General features: G+C 41.8%; 1 protein-coding gene across 3 annotated transcripts in view; it reads right to left on the reverse strand.

Annotated features, from left to right (window-relative positions):
- Positions 1–11,307, reverse strand: part of DZIP1 (DAZ interacting zinc finger protein 1) — a 96,117-nt gene extending 84,810 nt beyond the window's left edge. For all 3 annotated transcript variants that reach the window (XM_043998681.1, XM_043998680.1, XM_043998678.1), the window contains exons 1-2: positions 11,167–11,307; positions 10,423–10,995 (exon numbers count right to left, since the gene is read on the reverse strand). In XM_043998681.1, the coding sequence (XP_043854616.1) occupies positions 10,423–10,995; positions 11,167–11,169 (576 nt within the window). In that variant the 5' untranslated portion in view covers positions 11,170–11,307. The remainder of the gene's footprint in view (positions 1–10,422; positions 10,996–11,166) is intronic.
- Positions 11,308–23,041: the final 11,734 nt, after the last annotated feature.

Below are 23,041 nucleotides of genomic sequence, written 5' to 3' on the forward strand. Positions count from 1 at the left end.
CAGTAAGAGGTTACGCATACCTATTGTATATACATATATACCTGGGGTTGCATAAAAATGTCTCGGGCACAAAAGGTTGAGCCCGGAAAAAGTTTTAAGAAGCCCTGCCTTGGGGCAGCTAGGTGGCACAGTGGATAGAGCACCGGCCCTGGAGTCAGGAGTACCTGAGTTCAAAGCCAGCCTCAGACACTTAACACTTACTAGCTGTGTGACCCTGGGCAAGTCATTTAACCCCAATTGCCTCACTTAAAAAAAAAAAAAGAAGCCCTGCCTTAGGTGACCAGAAAGCTGTGTCAGGGAAGCAGAAGCTAGTCAGGAGGAGGCAAAGTCCTATGCCAGGTAGATATTAATCCTATCACAAGTGCATTTCAGGGAAGAGGCAATACAAAGACATGGAGATGGGAGATGAGGTGCCATGCAGTATGAACAGAAAGGAGGCTCACGGATTAGGGGATTAACAAATAATTTGTGAACATAACAGAATATTATTATACCATAATGAATAATAGAAAAATAGGGGGGGCAGCTAGGTGGTGCAGTGGATAAAGCACCAGTCAGGAGGACCTGAGTTCAAATCTGGCCTTAGACACTTGACACTAGCTGTGTGACCCTGGGCAAGTCACTTAACTCTCACTGCCCTGAAAAAGAAAAGAAAAAGAAAAAAATAAGAGATTTATATGAAGAGTGCAAAAAGATGAAAACAGAACCAATAAACCCCAATCTCTATGTAAAATACATGTATACATATGTATGTATATACACACACATAAAAATATACATACACACATTCTGATGATCTGATCACAGATAACTGCACTGAAGAAAGAAGAAAAGGATGAAGGTACTGAAAGAGAAGGACCTGGCTGCACAGGGAACTCAAAGAGGAGCTCAGATTTTAAGACAGTCAATACAAAAGATGGAAGCAAGGATCAATTGAATCAAACAACGAAAAGCCACAGTCCTCTTAAGAATATCAGAAGAGGATAAAGACCTGAATGAGCTGAGGTTTGGTATCATTATCATGACTAACAATGACATGTACTTTAGAATCTGTCATTTAATACTATAGCACAATGACTGAGGGTCAATAGAAAGGGTTTAATACAAGTTACTTTGGGGGTATAAATTCCCACTCCAGTGTCTTATTTGACACGGACATGGTCTTGGGTTCTCTAAGGGTGCTTAAGCTCTGCAAACTCCTACAAGACTGGAGAGGCTTTGAGAATGGGCCCATTAATGGTGTGTGTACATAAACTGACAAAAGGCCCAGCCCAGCAAAGTTTGGAGCAGCTCCTCACTGGGATAGCAATGAATCTGTTAGCTACAATAACTCACAATCTGCTAAGGCAATGTCAAACAGGATCCCTGCCAGCTGCAAACTGACTTAGAAAATCACGTTGACATTTTCTAAATTCTATTGTATTGTTATTTATTTTGTTAAATACTTCCCACTTCCGTTATAATCTGATTCTGGCCATACTCAGGGGTATTGAATAGGTCACTTATTTGACACCTCTGCAGTAAAGTATGCATACAAAGGTGCTACCCTCTGCGTTGGTGAAAGAACTGTCTATACAACAACATTACAGATTCAGTGAAGTATAATATGTTGGCAGCAAGAAATGAATGGGAAAGCTGATTAGGGTTAACGAGAAGATATGCTTTCATTAGATAAAGGAGAGAGAAGAGAGACACTAAATCCCTATTTGACTTCTTTTTCCAACCAAAGAGAATAATGTTCATTTGAACAGGACAAAACAAAAATGGCAATTTATCAAAACACAAGATAAATAAAGAGATGATAAGGAAGCAAATTGATATTAACCAGTTTGCTTCACCTGGTCCTAATGAATTATATATCAGGGCAATGAAAGAACTTGTGGGTTATGAAAAGACATCCTCCCCACCCTGCGCCCCTCCCCCCCCACTTTTCTTTGCAGCAGTGGCTGCAAAGTTCATGGCTATGGAATATATTCGTATATTATCTGATTTTTTCCAATGTATTGATTGGTTTTGCTGATTTTTCCCTTGCCCTTTAAAAAAAAGGTTCTTCATTATAGCATATGCAAAAAGAGGAAGAGGAAGGGATACAGGTGATAATTTAGGCAATGTAAAAACAAAAAAAATCAATAAAAACATGTTTTAAAAAGAAAAATCTCAATGACAATTGCTGGTCTAATGTTGGTTGATCTCTGTGGAGAATGGGAGAAGTACCATGGGATTTAAGGTGAACAAATGGGCCAACTTCCAGGAGGGGTTGAAGAAAGAAGATCTTCAAACTATGGATGAGTGGGTTTGACCTAGATCCTTGACAAAACTCTAAAATGGTAATACAAAGAAACATCTCGGTTTCTGAGCCCTTAGAAAGGGAAGCAGTGACCTCTATAATGCATCAAGGAGTCCTCAAGTCTGTCTGTGATAGTTACTAGACTGGGAGATCAGTGAATACTTTAGATTGAGTAGACCTGGATTTCAGTAAAGCATCCAATGAAATCTCTTGAGGGCATCATTGTGGAAAATACAGAGGGAAGTGGAGTGGCAGATGGTAGAGTTAGGTCAACCTGGAATTGTTTGAGTGATAACGATGCTCAAAGAGCAATAGAACAATAATAGGCTTGATATGAGGGAGGTGATTGAGCACCACAGGGTCCTGCTCTTGATACTGTTTTGTTCAATGTTTTTACTAATGTCTCAGATAAAGTCACAGATGGCAGGCTTATCCAATTTGCAGATGATCCACAGCTCAGAAAGACAGCTAATAACACTAGATGACAGAATCAGGATCTAAAAAGATAGCAACAATCTGGAAAGATAGGTCAAATACAATAGGATTAAATTTAATCTGGATAAATCTCAAGTCTTGCATTTCGAATTTTTTAAACAGCACAAGCACAATAAAAAGGCAACATGTGTGGAAATCAATCCATGTCAAAATGTCCTAGTTGTAAAAAAAAAAAAGTCCAAAAAGGCTAATATAATCCTGAGACAAATTAAGAGGTTTGTTTCTAGAGCCAAGGAGGTGATAGTCCCCAATATACCCTAAACTGGTCATACCACATGTAAAGTACTGTTTCCATATTCTGGGCATCATATTTGAAGAAGGGCATTGCCAAGCTGAGTAATGCCCAGGTAGCACATTTGACCAGGATGGAATAAGAACTTGAAATAACACTACAAAAGGATCAGAAGAAAGAACTGAAAGGAGGGGTGGGGAGAGGGGCATATAGACAACTGAAGTCTTTAAGGACCTCAATAGCTCCTTTGGACCACGTTGATCCAGGCTTAGACCATTCTTCTCCAGATACCACCTCCTTCCTCTAACCCTCTTTCAGGAATCCACAACATCCTGGCTACTAAACTTGGCTTTTTTTCATGAAGTTTCGTGCCCTTCTTAAATGATAACTTCTTTGTTGCAGTTTTCCCCCACTTCCCTAACATGAAGGCTCCAACCAGAACTATGAAACTCACCCAGTGACAGCCTATACTGAGCCTCCAATCCGCCACCCAGCCAAGCTAGGCAATGGGGGAACAAAACAGTAGACTCCCAACTTTGCAGCAATCAGATCACTACTTATTTCTCCATGTCTGTGTTTATATTCAGGTATACATAAAACATATTGTTCTCCCCTACTCACACCCCTACACACACACACACACACACACACACACACACACACTGTTCTGTCTCTTTTTATATGCTGTCTTCTCCCATAAAATTGTGAGCTTCTTGAGGGCAGGGATTGTCTTAGGACATTCTTTGTATCCACAGTGCTTAACAGGGTTTCTGACACATGGCAGAAGCTTGATAAATGTTTATTAACTGACTGACGTAGAAATTAATGTTTGAAGTAAGACAGCTTGTGTGCATGGCTGGCATGTCTCTGCAGTGAAGCTTTTCAAAATTGTATTTCTCAAAACCGTTAAAAAAAACCTAAATGACAGTGTTTATAGCAGCTCTTTGTGGTGGCAAAGAACTGGAAATTGAGGGGATGCCCGTCAATTGTTGAATGGCTAATCAAGTTGTGGTATATAATTGTGATGGAATAATACTGTACTATAAGAAACGATGAGCTGGTTGATTATAGAAAAACATGGAGAGACTTGCATGACATAGTGAAGAGCGAAATGAACAGAACCAAGAGAACACTGTGTACAGGAACAGCAATATGGTTCTAAGAATAACTTTGAATGACTAAGTCATTTTGAGAATTATAAACACGCAACTCAACTACAAAGGACCTATGAAGGGAGATGCTATCCACATCCAGAGAAAGAACTGATAAACAGAAGTATGTGTGGTATGATTTTACACACACACACACACACACACACACACACACACACACACACACACATAAACACAGATGTGCACACATACATGCATATTTATATCTAATGGTAGTCTGCTCTAGGTCAGGGTGGGGAGGGAGGATGAAAAAAGTGCACAACGAAAACAAAGAAAAACTTAGAATGAAGCACAGAAAAGCAGGGTAGGTTTGAAAATGTGTAGTATTCCTTACATAGTTTTTTTAGAGAAAAGTAAGCAGTGGTAGCTAGGTGGTACAGTGGATAAAGCACTGGCCCTGGAGTCAAACTCAGCCTCAGACACTTGAAACTTACTAGCTGTGTAACCCTGAGCAAGTCACTTAACCCCAATTGCCTCACCAAAAAAAAAGCCAACAGTTTGAAATGGAAATTCATGGTTTTATATTGAATTATCTTTTTATGTTGTGCTGTATACTGGATTTGTAGGCTGGATTTGAACTCAGGTCCTCCTGAATCCAGGGCCGGTGTTTTATCCACTGTACCATCTAGCTGCCCCCTCACCTCCTTCTTTACTGAGAAATTAAAGAGCCGATTTATTCCCTATTCCATACATCAACATTATCCCGCATTCTCTTTTCCTATGTTCTAGACTGGGATTTCTTAACCTTTTTATGTGTCACAGGCCTCTTTGTCAGGCTAGTGAAGCCTATTGATCCCTTCTCAGGATAACATTTTTGAATAACTGAAGGAAATGCTAAATTTTTGTTAGAGGTCAGTGAAAGTAAAGATGTAATTTTTTCCCCATCCAAGTGAATGAATCTGCTATCTGGGGCCTAGGTTAAGAAGCCTGCTCTAGGGACAACTAGGTGGCGCAGTGGATAGCATACCTGCCTTGGAGTCAGGAGGACCTGAATTCAAATCCAGCCCCAGACACTTGACACTTACTGGCTGTGTGACCCTGGGCAAGTCACTTAACCCTAATTGCCTCACCAAAAAAAAAAAAGAGAGAGAGAGAGAGAGAGAGAGAGAGAGAGAGAGAGAGAGAGAGAGAGAGAAGCCTGCTCTAGTCTGACAAAGAAGTGGCCCTTCTTGCCAAGGCCAACTCCTCTGCTTGTGCCTCCTGGGGACTTGCCTCTTCAATGTCCCCTCCCTCCAGTCTTTACTCTCTCCTATCCACTGGCCTTTGTGAGAATTTTGTGGAATTGTGGGAATCAGGTGAACCACACTGATGCTATCTTGTGACTCAATTCTGGACCTAGCTCAGTTCCTTCTATTCAATTATGAGTCAAATTCAATTTCTGTCTTGTGAGAAAACTTATTCAATTATGGGAATTGTGAAAATTGCATTGTTGGAACTTAGCCCTGCTTGGCCAGAAAGCTGCACCACCTCTACCTGTTGCTTAGAGACCCACTCAGATCTGAGTTTTCTCACAATTATGTATCTCAAGCAACCCATGTCTTATCTGAAAACAAGACATGTACTTGTCAGTCAGTTATTGTTTCCATGTTCCTTTGACAGAACAGACACTTGGGAGGGGGGTGTAGGAGATCTCTTTTTCCGATTTCAAGGAATTGCATCTATTCACTCTCCCTGCTCCCAACCTCTGAAACTCATTAATCCCATCACCCCCATCTCAGAAAGCCCCTAATCTCTCCTCCAATTAGAAATCATATTACCTAATCTTGTATTCTAGTTTATAACCTGTTAAATGTTTTCTTGTAATGCATAAAAAAAATCTGTCTCCCTCTGTACTTGGGGTTCAGTGCCAAGCTGAGGAATACTGGTCCCAATTCATCATACCACCGGCATGCATTTCTTAATAAATCAATATGCTCAGAAGCTCAAATCTTTGTTCCCTCAGTTATTTCATATTTCACCCATCGCATCCGGCAGCTACCATCTTAGTTTGGACTGTCATCAACTCTTTCCTGAGCTACTGAAATGGCGTCCTCTTTGATCTTAGGCTTTCAAAACTCTCCCCACTCTAATCCATCCTCCACATAACTGTATAAGAGCCTCTGGGAAAAATATAAACTACTGTTTGGCCTTTAAACCCCTTCAGTACCTGGCTGCCACTTGCCATTCATGCCTTCTTAAATATGATTCCCATATTCTAATCTAGTCAAAAGCCTTCTTGTTCTTCCTCACATGGAACACTCCAAATTCGACTTCTGCACCATTTCATTCATCCTACACACCTACAAGAAGCCTCTTCAACTCTGTCTAATGGAAATTCTCATTTTCTTTAAGATTCTGCCCAAGTACTAGCTTCAGTTTGAAGCCTTCCCTGAACCCTATAAATGCTAGTGCTGTCCCTCCCTAAAATGACTTGTATTTACTTAGAATGTCTTCTGTCTATGCTCTAGAAAACTCTCTATAGAAACTTCTATAGAAGACTATAGTTGCAAAGAAAGTCCTAATCTACACTGGCCAAGGGAGTTTCCTCATTAAGAATTTTCTAAACCAATAAAGTCACAGGCCTAGTCCCATCTAATTCAATCTCATATCGATATGGGTATAGATTGTCTCCCTCAAAGAGAATGTAAAATAAGAGAAGGAACTGTTTCATTATTCTCTGTAACCTCACTACCATGGTATAGACCAAAGCTGCTTAAACTGTGGGTTTCGACTCCATATGGGGTCACATAACTGAATGTGGGGGTCATGAACAATCTGGCAACAGTAAAAGGTTATGTGTACCTATTTTATATACCTATATATTCAGAGTCACATAAAAATTTCTCAGGTGAAAAGGGGTCGTGAGTGGAATAAAAAACCCTGGTACAGACAATAGAAAGCCAGTCTCAGAATCAGGAATACCTAGATTCAAGTCCATATATACTGGCTGTATGCCCCTTGGCAAGTCACCTCCCCTCTCACTGTCCTAGGAAATGACTACAGGTTGCGGAGGATGTGCCAATCTGCACTGAGGGACGGGGAGAGAAGAGAAAGGAATAAACATTTACATAGAACCTACTATGTGCCAGGCACTCCTTACAAATAGCATCTCATTCAAGCCTCACAGCAACCTTGTAAGGTAGGTGCTGTTATTATCTCCATTTTACAGTGGAGGACACTGAGGCAAACAGAGGTTAAGTGACTTATCCAGGGTCACACAGCTAGTAAAGTGTCTGAAGCCACATTTGAACTCAGGTCTTCCTGACTCCAGGCTTAGCACTCTCTCCACCTCAGGGGGGAGTTTTCTCATCCACAAATTCTGTATACCAATGAAATCATTCCCCATCCCTAGCATCTACCACAGTGCCTGACAAATAATAAGTGCTTAATAAATTAATAAATGCTTATTGCTTGATTGGCTGAGCTTTGATTCACCTCACCCTCAGCCAAAGACTAGGTGGACAAGTCTTAAGTATACTCCCACAAACATCTCTTGAATCTGTCCCCTTCTCTTCACTCACAAGGCCACTGAATTCGTTCAAGGCCTCATCACCTTCCACATGAACTGGTCTCCCTGCTTCTAGTCTCTCTCCTCCAAGTCATCTCTCACACAGCTGCTAAAAATAATCTACTAAAGTCTTACCTAAATCACAGATTGTAAGATGCCTTATAAACAACAGTGGCTCCCTATTGCCTCTAGGATCAAAATTTGGCTCCTGCCTACCTTTCCAGTCTTACAAACTATCATTCTTCCTTGGCTACTCTATGTTCTGGCCAAACTTGCCAAGTTGTTGTTTCACAGAGAGATCACACTATGCTTGCCTCTGTCTGCCCAAACTGTCCCCTATATTTAGAATGCCCTCCCTCTCTAATTTTGTCTCCTGGAATTCCCCGCTTTTTTTCAAAGCTCAACCCAAGTGCTACTTCCTACAAAAACCTTCCTCCTACCCCAGGAAATTACCTTGTATGTTTCAATTTATTTCTCTTTTGATGTGCTCTATCCCAGCTTCTTTCTAAAATGTTATGTCCTTGAAAGCAACATATAGTACAGGGTACATGGTATATAGCAGCATACTAGGTGCATAGGACTTACTTCAAGAGCATTTGCTGAATTGAATTCACTGGGCAATCTTTAAAGTCCCTTTTAGATCTAAATATAAGATGCTAGGAATTACAGCTTAGCATAATAAGTGATCAAAATAGTGCCCTAGAATCATTAACAAGAGGTTACATTTTGCTCAAACTATTTTGCTTTAAAAAGAGATTATTATATTATGTATTATTATATTATGTATAATTATGTATTATAGAAAAATTTTAATTCCATCTGAAAAACTGGGCTATCCAGAGAGTGAAGCAAGGTTCCATATAAGCAAGGTTTTAGCGGACTTTTATTAAAAGTAGTCCAGTTGACAAGGTCACTGATTCCATAAAAATAGAGGTGAATGGACTCTGTTGCTTGGAGGAGAGAGGGGAAGGACAAAGAAAGTTCTGACTACACCTCTGAATTTTTCAAACAAAATAAATATTCTCAACGATTTTTTTCTCATCATTTTTATTTTCAAGTTTAGGCAATTCCCACATTCCTTTAGGTCCTCCTTGAAAACGCATATCCTCGGGGCAGCTAGGTGGCATAGTGGATAAAGCACTGGCCCTGGATTCAGGAGGACCTGAGTTCAAATCCAGCCTCAGACACTTGACACTTATTAGCTGTGTGACCCTGGGCAAGTCACTTAACCCTCACTGCCCCACCCCCAAAAATGCACATCTTCTTTAAGTTAATGTACAACAATAAGTAGCTCTGTAGTATGGTCAATAGAGCACTGAGCTTAGAATCAGGAAGAAGTTCAGGTCTCACTTCAAATACTTTTTAGCTGTGTGACCCTGGGCTAGTCACTTAAACTCCGTCTCAGTTTCCTCAAGTGTAAAATGGGGATAATCATAGAACCTACTTCAAAAGGTTGCTGTAGGGCTCAAATGAGATAATATAGCCCGAACATAGTAGGTGCTGAATTGTTCCTTCCCTAGTAGGGATCTGACTAATGAGAGTATTTCTCAGGTACTACATGTAAAACTGGGCAGTCAGGTGGTACAGTGGGTGGAGCATTGGGCTGGGAATCCTCTTGCTGAGTTCAAATCCAGCCTCAGACACTTACTAGCTGTGTGACCCTAGGCAAGTCCCTTATCCCTTTTGCCTCTGTTCCTCATCTATAAAATGAGCTGAAAAAGGAAATGGCAAACTACTCTGGAATCTTTGCCAAGAGAACAACAGTAAAACTGCTTGTGCATCCTGGTATGACCTTAGTAAGAAGTCACAGTTAATCTGTATTCCAGAATAGGCCTCTAAGTCCTTTTAGGCCAATTTTTGCACAGTTGACTAATATTTAGGACAGTGGTTCTGATTTTTGTTTAGGGAACCTTTTTCAACCACCAACAAAACATGTGAACCCCTAGAGTAATTAAATATACTTTTAATATTCATAAGCAATTTTTCCTGATTAAGGTGCCATTAAAGAATTTTTAGCAAGAACCCTTCGGATTATGCAATTATGAACCATTAAATGGAAACCACTAATTTAGGATATGCTTTTCAATTTTATCAATCAGATGTCCTAGTTCAGAAATTTTCCCCAGGTTAACTTCTAAAGACTTTCTAGGGGGAGGGAAATGTGACAGTTCAACTTCTGTCAAATATTCCAATAATTGCTTGCAGTTCATCAATTTCCAACCCATCAATCAATAAGCATTTAATAAACTCCTACTCTGTGCTTGACACTGGGGATACAAAGAAAAAAACAAAACGATAGGATCTCTCCTAAAAAATAACAATAATATTCTATGGCAATGAGAAATTCCAGAAAACTTGACAGTTTCCAACCTTTAGATAATTTATTTCAATTGCTATACACACACACATACACACACACACGCACACACAGAATTATACCCTACCACTGTTAAATTAATCATACACACACAGTTATACCCTACCACTGTTAAATTAATCATTCATCTCTTAGTTTACAATGGAAGAATCGATGTGCCATCTGTTCATTAAACCTACTCACCGGGAAGCCCTGGAAACTACAGCATTCACTGAAATGGGCTATTTCCCTGTGATAGGTTTTGCATTCCAAGGCTGGGGGTTGGGGGAAGGGGCCCTACCTCGTGTTAGCCACCCCTGAACACCAAATAGGCCTTTTCAAACACAACAGTAGAGTTTCCACCCAAAGGGCTAGTCGAACGCGGCTGCCTACCTGGTAATAGCTGGCTTTGGCCTCAATCATCATCTGCTGAGTGGTGATCATCTTCTTCCTCCGTTTGCACTCGTCCTTCAGCACTCTCATCTCCGCTGCCTGTTTGGCCAGCAACTTCTTGCTCTGCTCCACTTCGGCCAGGGCCAGCCGTAGCTTCTCCTCCAAGGCTTGCAGCTGGGCAGTGAGGAACTCCTGCGAGTGCAGCAGGTACTCGATGGTGAACTGGGCCAGGCGGACGAGCTTCAGCAGCACTGGGTCCACCCCGGATTGGCAGTGATGGCATTTCTCGTCCTCCAGCCTGCAGAAGGTGATGTTCATGATGTTCTCCTGCAGGGTAAGGAAGTCCAGTTCACCCGCGACCTTGTCCACGTCGATCGCGCTGAGCCGCCTCCAGTCCACGCTCTCGAGCCGAGGCCGGAATTGGAAGAAGGGGAAGGGCCCCACGCTGGCCGAGGCCATGCCGGCCACGCCGGCCCCAGTGGAGCGGGCCGGACAATGCAGCGTTGAGCTGGAGGGGGGCGCGTGGTCCTCCTGGCCGCTGGCAAACGGATAGTAGACGTGCTTCTGGAAGGGCTGCAGAAGGGATGACAGGGAGGGGGGAAAAGGAGAAGAGAAACGACTGCGGCTGCAGGCTGGACCCGGGCAGGGCGAGGAGGCTAGAGGGCGGCCCCCCCGCAGGGACCCCCGGACCGCTGCACCCCCCGCCTCCCAAGAGGTCTAGCCCGCCGCCCGGCTTCGTCTTACCATGTTGGTGCGCCAGCCTCCGGGCCGCAAGACAGGGCGGGCGCTGGTGCAGCTTCCTCAGCACTGGGTCTTTGCCGCGTCTCCGGTCTCCTCCCGGCGCCTCCGGCCGCCGCCGCCGCCGCACTCTCGGTCCCGGGATGAAGGCGGGTTCCCAGGCTGCGGCGGCGGCGGCTTTGGCCTAAGGTCCGGGCGTCTTGGCCGTTGCTATGGCAGCGCCCCGGGGCTGCTTTGGCCCGGGGCGGGAAGGGAGGCTGCTGCGAGAGCGCGCGACTCTGCACCTGCAAGGAAAGCCGGGGGGCGGCCAGAATGAGCGCGCAGTGACGGCCGACCGACCCCCTTCACCCCCACCCGCGAGGGTGACTGCGGCCCACTAGGTGGCCCCCGCCCCCTCACCCGAGAAGGCGCAGAGCCTCTGCTCCTGCTTCTGGGAGAAACGCTATTTGCACGAGTCTCCAGCATATTTGGGGTCCGGTTCCTGCTAGCTGGCTGCCGCCCTCAGTTTTTTCCTTCGTCGAGTCGGACTAGATGCACATCAATGGTTAAGCCTAGAAATATATCCACTCACCCTTGGCTTTGTACAAAATTTATAAGGGAGCATGCGAGTACTGCCTTGAGTGGAGAGGCCGGGAGTGGGAAGGGCGGCGTGAAGAGAAATCCCCGGTTGATATTGCTCCGAATTGATATACAGAGGTGGCAAAGCCAAAGATTTAATATATGGTGCTCGGAGCCTAGGTTTACCTTGAAAGCAACTACCTCTGTAGAGGAGGGTGTGAGGAATGGGCAACATTTTTGAAATGCTGCTTCTTATAAACCACATTTTAACCACTGAACAGTCGGCTTTATGCAGCAAGCAGGGATTTGTACTGTTTTGATTTAATAAGTTAGATCCCACCTGTTACAAGGGAAGGTTTAAAACCTCCGGTGGCTGTAACATTAGGGGGAGCAATTGTCCAACCTTGAAGAGGACTTTCTGGCTTTACTTTGGCTGTGAGGGTAGTGAGTGATCTACTAACTTCAAAAACCATATATAATTAGGCCCTTATCCATAGCACTATGCCTACTCTGGTTTATAGAAGTTGCCCATTTGAGCAATGGAGTAATAGGTAAGGAAGACGGCATTTTATTGTGTTGTTGTTGAAGTTTAGCTTTATGCAATAAAGTACCTTATTTATTCATGTCTGTGGCTTTTTACAAATGACATCAATAAATGGACCTAATTTATAATGTGTGACTGAGTCCTCCAAAATTTCTTTACACAGCTCCATACCACAAGTAAAATTTAAAACACGTTAAATGAAATGATAAGACATAATTTATAATAATAAGGCATTACTAGGTTACATGTGCTAAAAGGGGGCAGCTAGGTGATGCAGTGAATAAAGCACAGGCCTTGGATTCAGGCAGGACCTGAGTTCAAATCCAGGATGACACACTTGACACCTACTAGCTGTGTGACCCTGGGCAAGTTACTTAACCCTCATTGCCCTGCCCAAAAAAAAAAAAAAGATTACATGTGCTTATAAAATTATTCTGCATAGTGTTTCAGACATTCATGACCATACGGTGACACTGACTATAAAGTTTTAGTCAGAAATAAAATTTGTATGAAATTTTATATCTTCTGTTTGTTTTTTTTTCATTCCCTCATAAGATTGACTTAAGGAGCCTTTCTTCCTCCATGGGTTTGCAACACAATTATAATTATATTTAAAGAAAATTACATAAGAATTAAGTAGTGCAGTAGATGGAAACCTGAATCTGTAGTCAGGAAGTCCTGAGTTCAAATCCAGCCTCATTAGGTATGTGACCCTAGGTAAGTCATGAAACCTCTGCTTCAGTTTCTTCAGCTATAAAATGAGGATACTAAGAGCAACTCCCTCCCAGGGTTGTTGTGAGGTTCAAATAAGATATTTGTAAAGTGCCTGGCACACAACAGGTGCTTTAGTAAATGCTTATTTCTTCCACCTCCCCCACCTCCAGGTCACTATTAATTTCCCCTGCAATAAGACAGTTTTTCAAAATGTTTAAAAAGTAAATGTAGGGGCAGCTAGGTGGTACAGTGGATAAAGCACCAGCTCTGGATTCAGGAGGACCTGAGTTCAAATCTGGCTTCAGACACTTGACACTAGCTGTGTGATCCTGGGCAAGTCACTTAACCCCAACTGCCTCACCAAAAGAAAGAAAGAAAGAAAGAAAGAAAGAAAAGAAAGAAAGAAAGAAAGAAAGAAAGAAAGAAAGAAAGAAAGAAAGAAAGAAAGAAAGAAAGAAAGAAAGAAAGAAAGAAAGAAAGAAAGAAAGAAAGAGAGAAAGAAAGAAAGAAAGAGAGAAAGAGAGAAGGAAGGAAAGAAGAAAGAAAGAAAGAAAGAAAGAAAGAAAGAAAAGAAAGAAAGAAGAAAGAAGAAAGAAAGAAAGAAAGAAAGAAAGAAGGAAAGAAAAGGAAAGGGAAAAAAGTAAATGTAGAGGGAAGGTCAAATGGTCAAAAATTACAGGTTGAGAGATAAATATGATGGGGGGGAACCATTGGAATGTAAGGAAATGTGGGTTTTAGTCTCATCTGTCCACTCCCTATGTGACTTTGAACAAAGGCACTTCCCTTCTCAGTAACTTTTCTCATTTTTAAAATGAGGTGACTAGACTAGATTATCTCTCGTCTTTTTTTAGCTCTCATAATCTATCATTCTAATTCTCTTAGAGGGCCCTCTCAAAGGGAGATATCAATACTCAAGTAAGGCAAGGCACATTAATTACCATTTATTTTATATTTGGTCTCCATCCTTCCACTTTCTAATCCTAGACAAAAGATCATAGACCTAGAGCTGAAAGGACTTTTAAAAAAAAATAAAATTATTTTATTATTTTTGAAATGATTTTTGAAGTCATCTAGCCCAACCTATATATTTTATAGATGAGGAAATTAAAACCCAGAATGGTTAAATGACTTGCCTAGAGTTATACAAATAGTAAGTGTCCGAGCCAGAATTTGAAAGTAAGTCCCCTGATTCAAATTGTGTTGATTTTTAATGCATCCCCCTTGCCTTGCTTTTCAACTTTCTAGGTGCATCTGAAGTTACCATGGAAACAAGCATTTCCAGGAAAAGCCGAGCCTAATGTACATGTAACCTAGATCAATGATCAAGAAAAGGAATTTTTTCTTCTTCCTTACTAACTAGAAAGAGGAAGAAGGAAAATAGTTAATAAAAGGGGAGGGGGACTGGACCTGGGTTTTCAATATAATAGAGAAATCCTGGTTGAGCAAACTCCTATTAATGAAGGTCAACACCTTCTATGAGGTACCTAAAACACTTACAGGCTAAGTGACCTGCCCAGGGTCACAAAGCTAGCCTTAGGACTTGAACAGTTTTCTAGTTTTAGGAATTTTTCAATCCACCACATTACAACCTTTGCTACTGATTTAGAATAGTCCTACAGTTGGAACTCCCTAAGAAGCAATATTGCATGAAGAAGATTTTAGGTTTTTTAGACAATATGAAATAGAAAAAAAAAAGTCAAGGAAAAATCATACTGTTTAGGAAATGAAGGCGTGAATGTTGACAGTTCTTAGACCTACTCGTTTCTCCTCCAGTCTCCAGCCTTTGCAATGGAAAGATGTGGTTAACCAATAGCAGGGAAGGAAAAGACACTCGTCCCGAATCTTTAAGAAGGAAGACTTTATGTGGAAGAGGACAAGTGAGGGCTCATTTCTAATCAGTGGATGCTCTGCTCATTTCTGTGACTCCTCCACCAAGACTTTGCTCCTGGGTTGGTCTGGTCTGGCTTAGGTCACAAAATGGCTGGGCCAGGAAAGAGGGGAGAAAAAGCATTCCCCCTTCCCAGGCTTCTGCACATCCCCACGGGGCTCCCCAGACAGTCGGGACCTTCGGCAGAGGCCTCCCTCTCCTGGGTGCAATGTGCACAACACCACTTAAAACCACCGGCCCTCCTCGCTTCCCCACAGCAGCATTTGCCCCTAAAAGACAAAGGTTGCAGTGAGGGGAGTTCCGGTTTAGGTTTTAGCCCGCCCCATCCCCCGCAATGAAAAGGCGAGCTGGGAACAGAAGCCACGACAGCCACGCACTGGGAGGATGCAAAGGGAAAGAGTGGAGTGGGAGATCCTTTATCCCGGAGAAGAAAGGATGTGGAAAGGGGCAGATTCTGGCTGGTTTGTGGGAGCCCGGCAGACAACACAGTTACAAGGCTGAACTCACTGGTGCCCCCTCCCTCCCGCCTTTCATTCCCCACTCCCGTTCCCCCATCCCCAGCGGGAGCCCTGGGCTCTCAGCTCCTTCCTAGCAGCGATCCACGAGCATCCCGGCCTGGCCGCTGGAAGAGGCATAAGGCGAAAGGGGTGAAACGCGGCCAAGCAGCCGGCGCTTTCCTACCGGGGTACAGACCCCCCACTCCCAAGGAAGCAAAGAAGAGACTTGGAGCTGGAAAAGGCTCCTGCTCTCCCTTTCTTTCAGTTCTGGTAATGAACTTGATCCTGTGGAGCTAAAGTGCCGAGAAGCAGAATGATTGATGCCTTACCCAACCCTCGGACCGCCCGGAGCCCTGGTGGAAACAGCTTCCCTTCCAAACTCAGGCTTCTCCACGCCCTCCCTTCCGTTCTCTCTCCTCTTCTACTTCTCCTCCTTTTCGGCAAGCTGGGCTGAGCTGTGCGCATACCGCAGCACTAAAACATGCTCCACCAATCCAGCCTCTTGTTCTGACACGTGGTTCCTTGTGCCTGAGCTGGATGCTACTAACCCTGGATAACACTTTTCAAAAAGAATCCGTGTACAGACTTGCTTAATTGGGCCTGGTACGGATCAAGATCTGGGCTGGACTAGACTAGCAAAATTATGAGATAGATGCAAACTGCCTTTGGAGCCATCCCAGTTCACTCCACCCAGCCTGATATTTTACCTACTCTCTTCCCACTTACCCTTTTACTCCTCCCTCCCCACCCCAACCCCACACTCTCTGGTAGTCCCATATTTCAAGACCTTTTCCCTCTACTAGTACTCAATGATGACATTTAAGATGTTGGCTAATAATAGCCGTAGGGTGGTATCCTCTCCTAGAAGTGTTTGTATTTTAATCTTAAAAATTCACAGCTGGAAAAGACCTAATAATTCATTCCTTGGTTTAAGCACTTGGTTTTTACAGATAAGGAACCTGGGGTCCTGAGAATTGAAGTCCAAAGTCACATAGTCAGTGGCTTTAGAGGGACTAGGGTGCAGATTTCTTTACACCAGGTCCAGGCCCTGAGGGATAATGGAGCTTGAAAACATTTAATATCATCTAATAATGAAACTATGTGTTAGGAAATGGGAAAAATATTTGGGGTCAGAACTCTATCAAATCAGACTATATCTTCACCACCTACTTCAGCAATTCATAAGAATGGCCTTGAGAGTTATCACAAAGCTTCATTTGGGTTCTGCTTGTTACTGTATTACCTTAATAATGACAGATATAGGACTTTCAATAGAGGGTTATTATAAATGTTTAATTTTCATTTTTACTTAAAAATACACACTACGTAACAATACTGCTGGGCTGTTTCTCATTTATTTGTTGTTGTTGTTTTGTGGGGCAGTGAGGGTTAAGTGACTTGCCCAGGGTCACACAGCTAGTAAGTGTCAAGTGTATGAGGTAGGACTTGAACTCAGGTCCTCCTGAATCCAGGGCCAGTGCTTTTTCCATCATGCCACCTAGCTGCCCCCATGTTTCTCATTTAAATTTGCAAATGCAGAGTTGAAATCAAGTGAAAAAAATTATTTAAATTCAAAAAAGATTCCAAGCTTTCTGCCTGATTTTCATAAGGAACTATATCAGGGCAGAAATAACAAGTATTATTCTGGAGAGCAATTTGGAACTATACCCAAAGGGCTGTAAAACTGTGCATACCCTTTGACCCAGCAATACTACTACTAGGTCTGTATTCTAAAGAGATCATGGAAAAGGGGAAAGGACCCACATGTACAAAAATACTTATGGCAGCTCTTTTTGTGGTGGCAAAGAATTGGAAATCGAGGTGATGCCCATCAGGGAATGGCTGAAAAAGTTGTGATATATGAATGTAATGGAATGCTATTGTGCTATAAGAAATGATGAGCAGATGGAGTTCAGAAAAACCTGAACTTACGTGCACTGATGCTGAGTGAAGTGAGCAAAACCAGAACACTGTATATAGTAACGACAACATTGTGCAAGAATCACCTGTGATAGACTTAGCTCTTCTCAGCAATACTATGATCCAAGACAATTCCAAAAGACTCATGATGGAAAATACTATCGTAATCAGAAATAGAATTGTGGAATCTGAATGCAGATGAAAGCATACTATTTTCACTTTTTTGTTTTGTTTTGTTTCTTTCTTGAGGTTTTCCCCTTTTGTTCTGATTCTTCTTTTATTTTTTTTTCTTTTCTTTTCTTTTTTTTTTTTTTGCGGGGCAATGGGGGTTAAGTGACTTGCCCAGGGTCACACAGCTAGTAAGTGTCAAGTGTCTGAGGCTGGATTTGAACTCAGGTACTCCTGAATCCAGGGCCGGTGCTTTATCCACTGCGCCACCTAGCTGCCCCTGATTCTTCTTTTATAACATGACTAATGTGGAAATATGTTTAATATGATTTTACGTATATATGTAATTATGTTAAACATATATGTATATATATATATATATATAAAACATATCAGATTGGTTGCTGTCTTGGGGAGGAGAGAGGGAAAGGAGGGAAGGAGAAAAATTTGGAACTCAAAATCTTATTAAAATGAATGTTGAAAACTATCTTTACATGTAACTGGAAAAAAAATTAAATTCTATTAAGATTGGAAACAAAGAAATACCAGGCATTATGAGATGAATGGTTCTAAATTGGAAAATGAAAATGTTACAAGTTGAAAGAAGATTTTTTGCAATAAATATGAAATGTAGCTATAATTTTGGAACATCTTTGTTTTTGCTAATTTGACAAACTAAGCTTGAGGGAATAAAAAATACTTTGTGTGGTTTTTCATCACCTGGCCACATTCTTCTTTGTAATACAATCAGCAAATTCTCTTACAGGAACAGGATTCATTAGATCCTTTTGGAGAGTTGTTGGATTTGTTTTTTTAAAAGATAAATTTCTCCCTGTAATATTAGTGTTTATAGCAGCTTAATAGTTGGAAGGGACGTAAGTGGTCATCTAGTTCAACCCGTATCTGATTGAGAATACTTTCTACAATACACCTGGCTTTCTTCAAGTCCCTGCTAAAGTCCCACCTACAAGAAACCTTTCTTGATATTCTCATCATGCTAGTGTGTCTTCCCCTCTGTTCATTAACTCCAATTTATGCTGTTATTCATCTTGTTGGTACCCAGCAGTTTTCATGTTATCTCCCCCATGAGGCTCTTGAGGGCAAGGACTTTCTTTGTATGCCCTGCTCAGTGTCCGGCATATATAAAGTGCCTAATAAAGGCTTGTTGACTTAATTTGGCCATCCAACTTTTTTTGGAAACTAATTGTTGGATAGTCTTCCCTGACATCAATCCCAAATACTTAGTTCTGCCTTTGGGGCTCAAGGAGAACAAGTCTAATCCTTCTTTCAGATGCTGGTCCATCAGATACTTGGAGACAACTATAGCCTACCACCTGGGCTTTCCCTCTAAACTGTAGCTCCTCAGTTCCTTCAATGTGGCATTCATTCAAAGCCCTTCTTCATCATACTGCATGGCAGTCTTTGGAAGTTCTCCAGTTCTTCAATGTCCTTTCTAAATTTGTGGTACCTCCAACTGAACACAATCCTGAAATGTAGTATGATCAGGGCAGAGTTAGTAAGTAGTCCTGAACACTGTGCCTCTTTTTTTTGTTTTTGTGCGGGGGCAATGAAGGTTAAGTGACTTGCCCAGGGCCACACAGCTAGTTAAGTGTCAAGTGTCTGAGGCCAGATTTGAACTCAGGTCCTCTTGAATCCAAGGCTGGTGCTTTATCCACTGCACCACCTAGCTGCCCCCCACTGTGCCTCTTTTAATATTGCCTAAAGATTCTATTAGGGTTTTTGGCCTATATATGTATTGGGTGTTCTCTCTGGCTCCCTGCTATGTGTGTGCTTGACCCACCTCACAAATGCAAGATCACTCTTTATATGAAAAACTACACAAAAGCCCAATGGCTGTGGTTGGTTGGACAAGTTTGGTTTGGGCTTTTTTGGTGGGGCAATGGGGGTTAAGTGACTTGCCCAAGGTCACACAGCTAGTAAGTATCAAGTGTCTGAGGCTGGATTTGAACTCAGGTCCTCTTGAATCCAGGGCCGGTGCTTTATCCATTGTGCTACCTAGCTGCCCCCTGGACAGGTTTTTTTAAATGAACTGCAAAGATAGGTGAAGGAATCCTTCAAGAGTTGTCATGGAGCCTCTTCAAGTTCCAGGCCCGAAATTGGCAACATGGCTAAATGCACCAAAAAGGTCAGAATTGTTGGTAAATATGGAATATGTTATGGTGTATCCCTCAGATAAATGGTGAAGAAAATTGAAATTAGCCAGCATGCAAAGTATACCTGCTCCTTCTGTGGTAAGAACAAAATGAAGAGACGGCTGTGGGTATCTGGCATTGTGGATCCTGCATGAAAACAGTAGCTGATGGTGCATGGACCTACAATACCACCTCTGCAGTTATAGTCAAATCTGCCATCAGAAGACTGAAGGAATTGAAAGACCAGTAAAATCTTCTCCCCATCAAATATCTGTAGCCCATAGTCCAACAATAAATGGGTTAATTTATGGAATAAAAAAAGAGTTGTCATGGAAATCATCTATTGTATATAGCTTTGGGGGGGGGTGATTTCAAGCAGGAACACCTGTATTATGATAGCACATATCCAGCTATTAATGCCCTCTATGTAATATACTTTAATAGTACTTTCTTTCTTTGTTCTCCTTGCATTATTGCAACTTGAAGCTCTACTGTCCCACTCTCTGACCTCCATAAAGTTATGAATGTGTAGATAGACAATGACCATCAATGTGGAGGGATGAACTCCTCTGGTATGGAACTTCACCTAAGGGAGGAGATTTGATCATGGATAGAGTTGCTATTGGAAAATCTGGCACCTGGGACAAGCTCAGGAGATAACCACTGGAGAAAGAGCAGTTATTAAGGAGAAGACTAACAAAGAATGGAGCAAGTCAAGTCAGGTCCAGATGAGAGAGGAAGTCACCTGTGGTATGGGAAGCCCTCAGGATGCCAGTCCTAGCATCTTTTGGTTGTTTCCCTTCATTGTATTACTTATATGTCTCCTTGGAGCCACTCACAATCATGTGTACTTATGCCAGGGAAAAGAAGACTGTGTCCCAGAGAATCTAGTTTGTACCCCTAGAGGAAGACTCCTGACCCTTTAAAACCTAAGAGGAGGAATAGAGCTAAGAAGTAGCAAGTATGGAACATGGTTCTGGAATGAGAATACCCCAGGCATCACCCTTGATCTCCCAGATGAATTGAGAAGGTAAAGGAGAATTTATTGAGTAGAGAACTATATGGTGAGGAAACAGCAGGCTGGAGGACCTCCAAAGGAACAATGATGTGGCTCTAAATTTTGATGTCCTGTGGCAAGGCCCGAGGCACCCTTTCCTATGGTAATTTTTTGGACTGCTCTTGTGATTGTCATCAGTGGAGAGAAGTGGTGTCAAACTCAAATAGAAACAGGAGCCACTATACTACATAAGAATCCTTGTGGGTATATACTGACTTAGAAAACCATGTATTAACATTACCTATGTTTTATTCTATTTTTATTTATTTTGTTAAATATTTCTCTTTGTGGGGATTATAATTGCCCAATCTGCAAGAAAAACCACCATTGCAGAGCTCTGGGCCAAAGGCACTTTATTAAAATAACCATGGTCCCTCTCATGAAGTGGACTCCAGACCTTCCTCATGATCTGAGATACTCCTGGTGCCCAGGACCTTGTTTGTATAGGTTTTGATACCCAAATATGCAAAAGAGGCATGGTGAAATACAGAAACTCATCGGCTGATAGACTTTGCTTGTGAGGGCCAAAAATGACACATCAGCAAGTGTTACAGGTTGGACGAAGCATGGGGCATCTCTACTGACTAAGTGGTCATAATATGGTCACCTGCTCATAGTAGACGAGAGAGTGGTCCAGAGGTACCAAAGTAAGTTGGGGGACTTTCCAAAAAATCTAGGTATCCCACCCATACTGGGTTTAGACATGGAATCTGAGCAAAACAGGACAGAGATCTTGTTAGTACTCTTGTGGTTATGCAAGTGAGTCATAACTTAGTAAACAAGTGATAAACATTACACTAAAGTTTGAGGCCCATTATAAAGGCCTACTATAAGAACCTATATTATCTAATTATCCCTATATGATTTATGTAGGAGTCCAAATGAATTATTCCATTATTCCTCACACTGTTACATTTTAATCTGGTTCTGTGCCACCCAGGAGTGTTGTGTGCTGCATGCTATAGAGAATCTCCCTATGGGAGAACTCCCTTTACCAATCAATATTAGCAACTGCTCTGCTATTTATAGTCTTCAAAGAATTTCTTGGAGAGCTTCAGTGACTTGTCCACACAACCAATATGCATCAGGTGGAAGACAGGAACCCAAATCTTTCTGACTCAAGGTGTGAGTCTCTACCTACTACCCCCTACTTTTTTCTCATTTTTCATAATATTTCATGTATTATGATATAAATATATTTTCTATAATAATAGGAAAAATTTATATAATATTTTGAGGTCTACAAAACACTTTATGAACATCTTCTCATTTTATCTGCATGACAACTCTGTGAAGTGGGTTTTATTATCCTCACTTTATAGATGATAAAACTGAGTTTCTAAGAGCTTAAGTGACTTGCTAAGAATAACTTGCCTATTAAGTATCTGAGATAGGGCTCAAACTAGCATTGGGCTAATAAATGTTTAACAACCGGCCTTCCAGAAGGAAAAAAAATGTGTACAGGACATATTTTTAGTTTAATCTGCATTAATAACATTTTTTATCACTTTCTAAAGTCTAGACAATCAACAAAACATTCAATCAAGCCATGATTTGTAGTATTTGTTGGTTTTCAAGATGTCAACACTTACACTGAAAATGTAACAATCAGTTCTGTAAGCACTGACCTAAATCTTCACTTTCCTGACTCTAGGTCTATATCACAGACTGTATAGTCCAAAGTCTTGAGTCAAGTAAGAGACAAAAATTCCAACTCTGACAATGGCTAATATCTGTCTTGAAACCCCTGAAGCAAGGAAAAGTATAAAGTAGCATGAATATACATGAGATCAGGAAAGAAAATACCCCTCTTGTCACCTACTCATCTCTAAGAACTGGTGCTTCTGTGTCCAGTGATGGTTGACACCAGACATTTTATTAGACTAGACAAGAATCTGGAAATACCAAGTAGTGTCACGGGTGCCATATTCTTGCCTCTTGCTTTTCACATAAGACCTGGTCTTGTTATACCTATCTCCTTAAATAAATTTCACTGAGATATATGTTTGTGGGTGGGCTTGTTTGCACTTCTCTGATGTACTAGCAGACTTACTACATAACTACCTGTTTAGAGAACATTCACTATCAAATCGTGGGGAATGGACAGGGGATACTGATTGCCTCTCCACCTTCTGAAAATCAGGTCCTGAAAATCCAGACTGCCATATCACTCTACTTACTCACTGAGATTGTAGGCCACTAAAACGCCCAAACCTTTTGCAAATGAACTACTGTTTAGCCACATGAGATTGGATTTTTGAGCCTCAGTTTGTATAATAACCCTTAAGTTCATCTTATAAGATTCAGTGCAGTGTTCTAAGCTGTCAAATTCCTCTTGAATTTAGTTTTTAGCTATCCCTGGCTTGTATCATCTTTGAAGGA

Source organism: Dromiciops gliroides, chromosome 3, assembly GCF_019393635.1.
Source record: "Dromiciops gliroides isolate mDroGli1 chromosome 3, mDroGli1.pri, whole genome shotgun sequence".
In the NCBI taxonomy this organism is placed as follows: domain Eukaryota; kingdom Metazoa; phylum Chordata; class Mammalia; order Microbiotheria; family Microbiotheriidae; genus Dromiciops; species Dromiciops gliroides.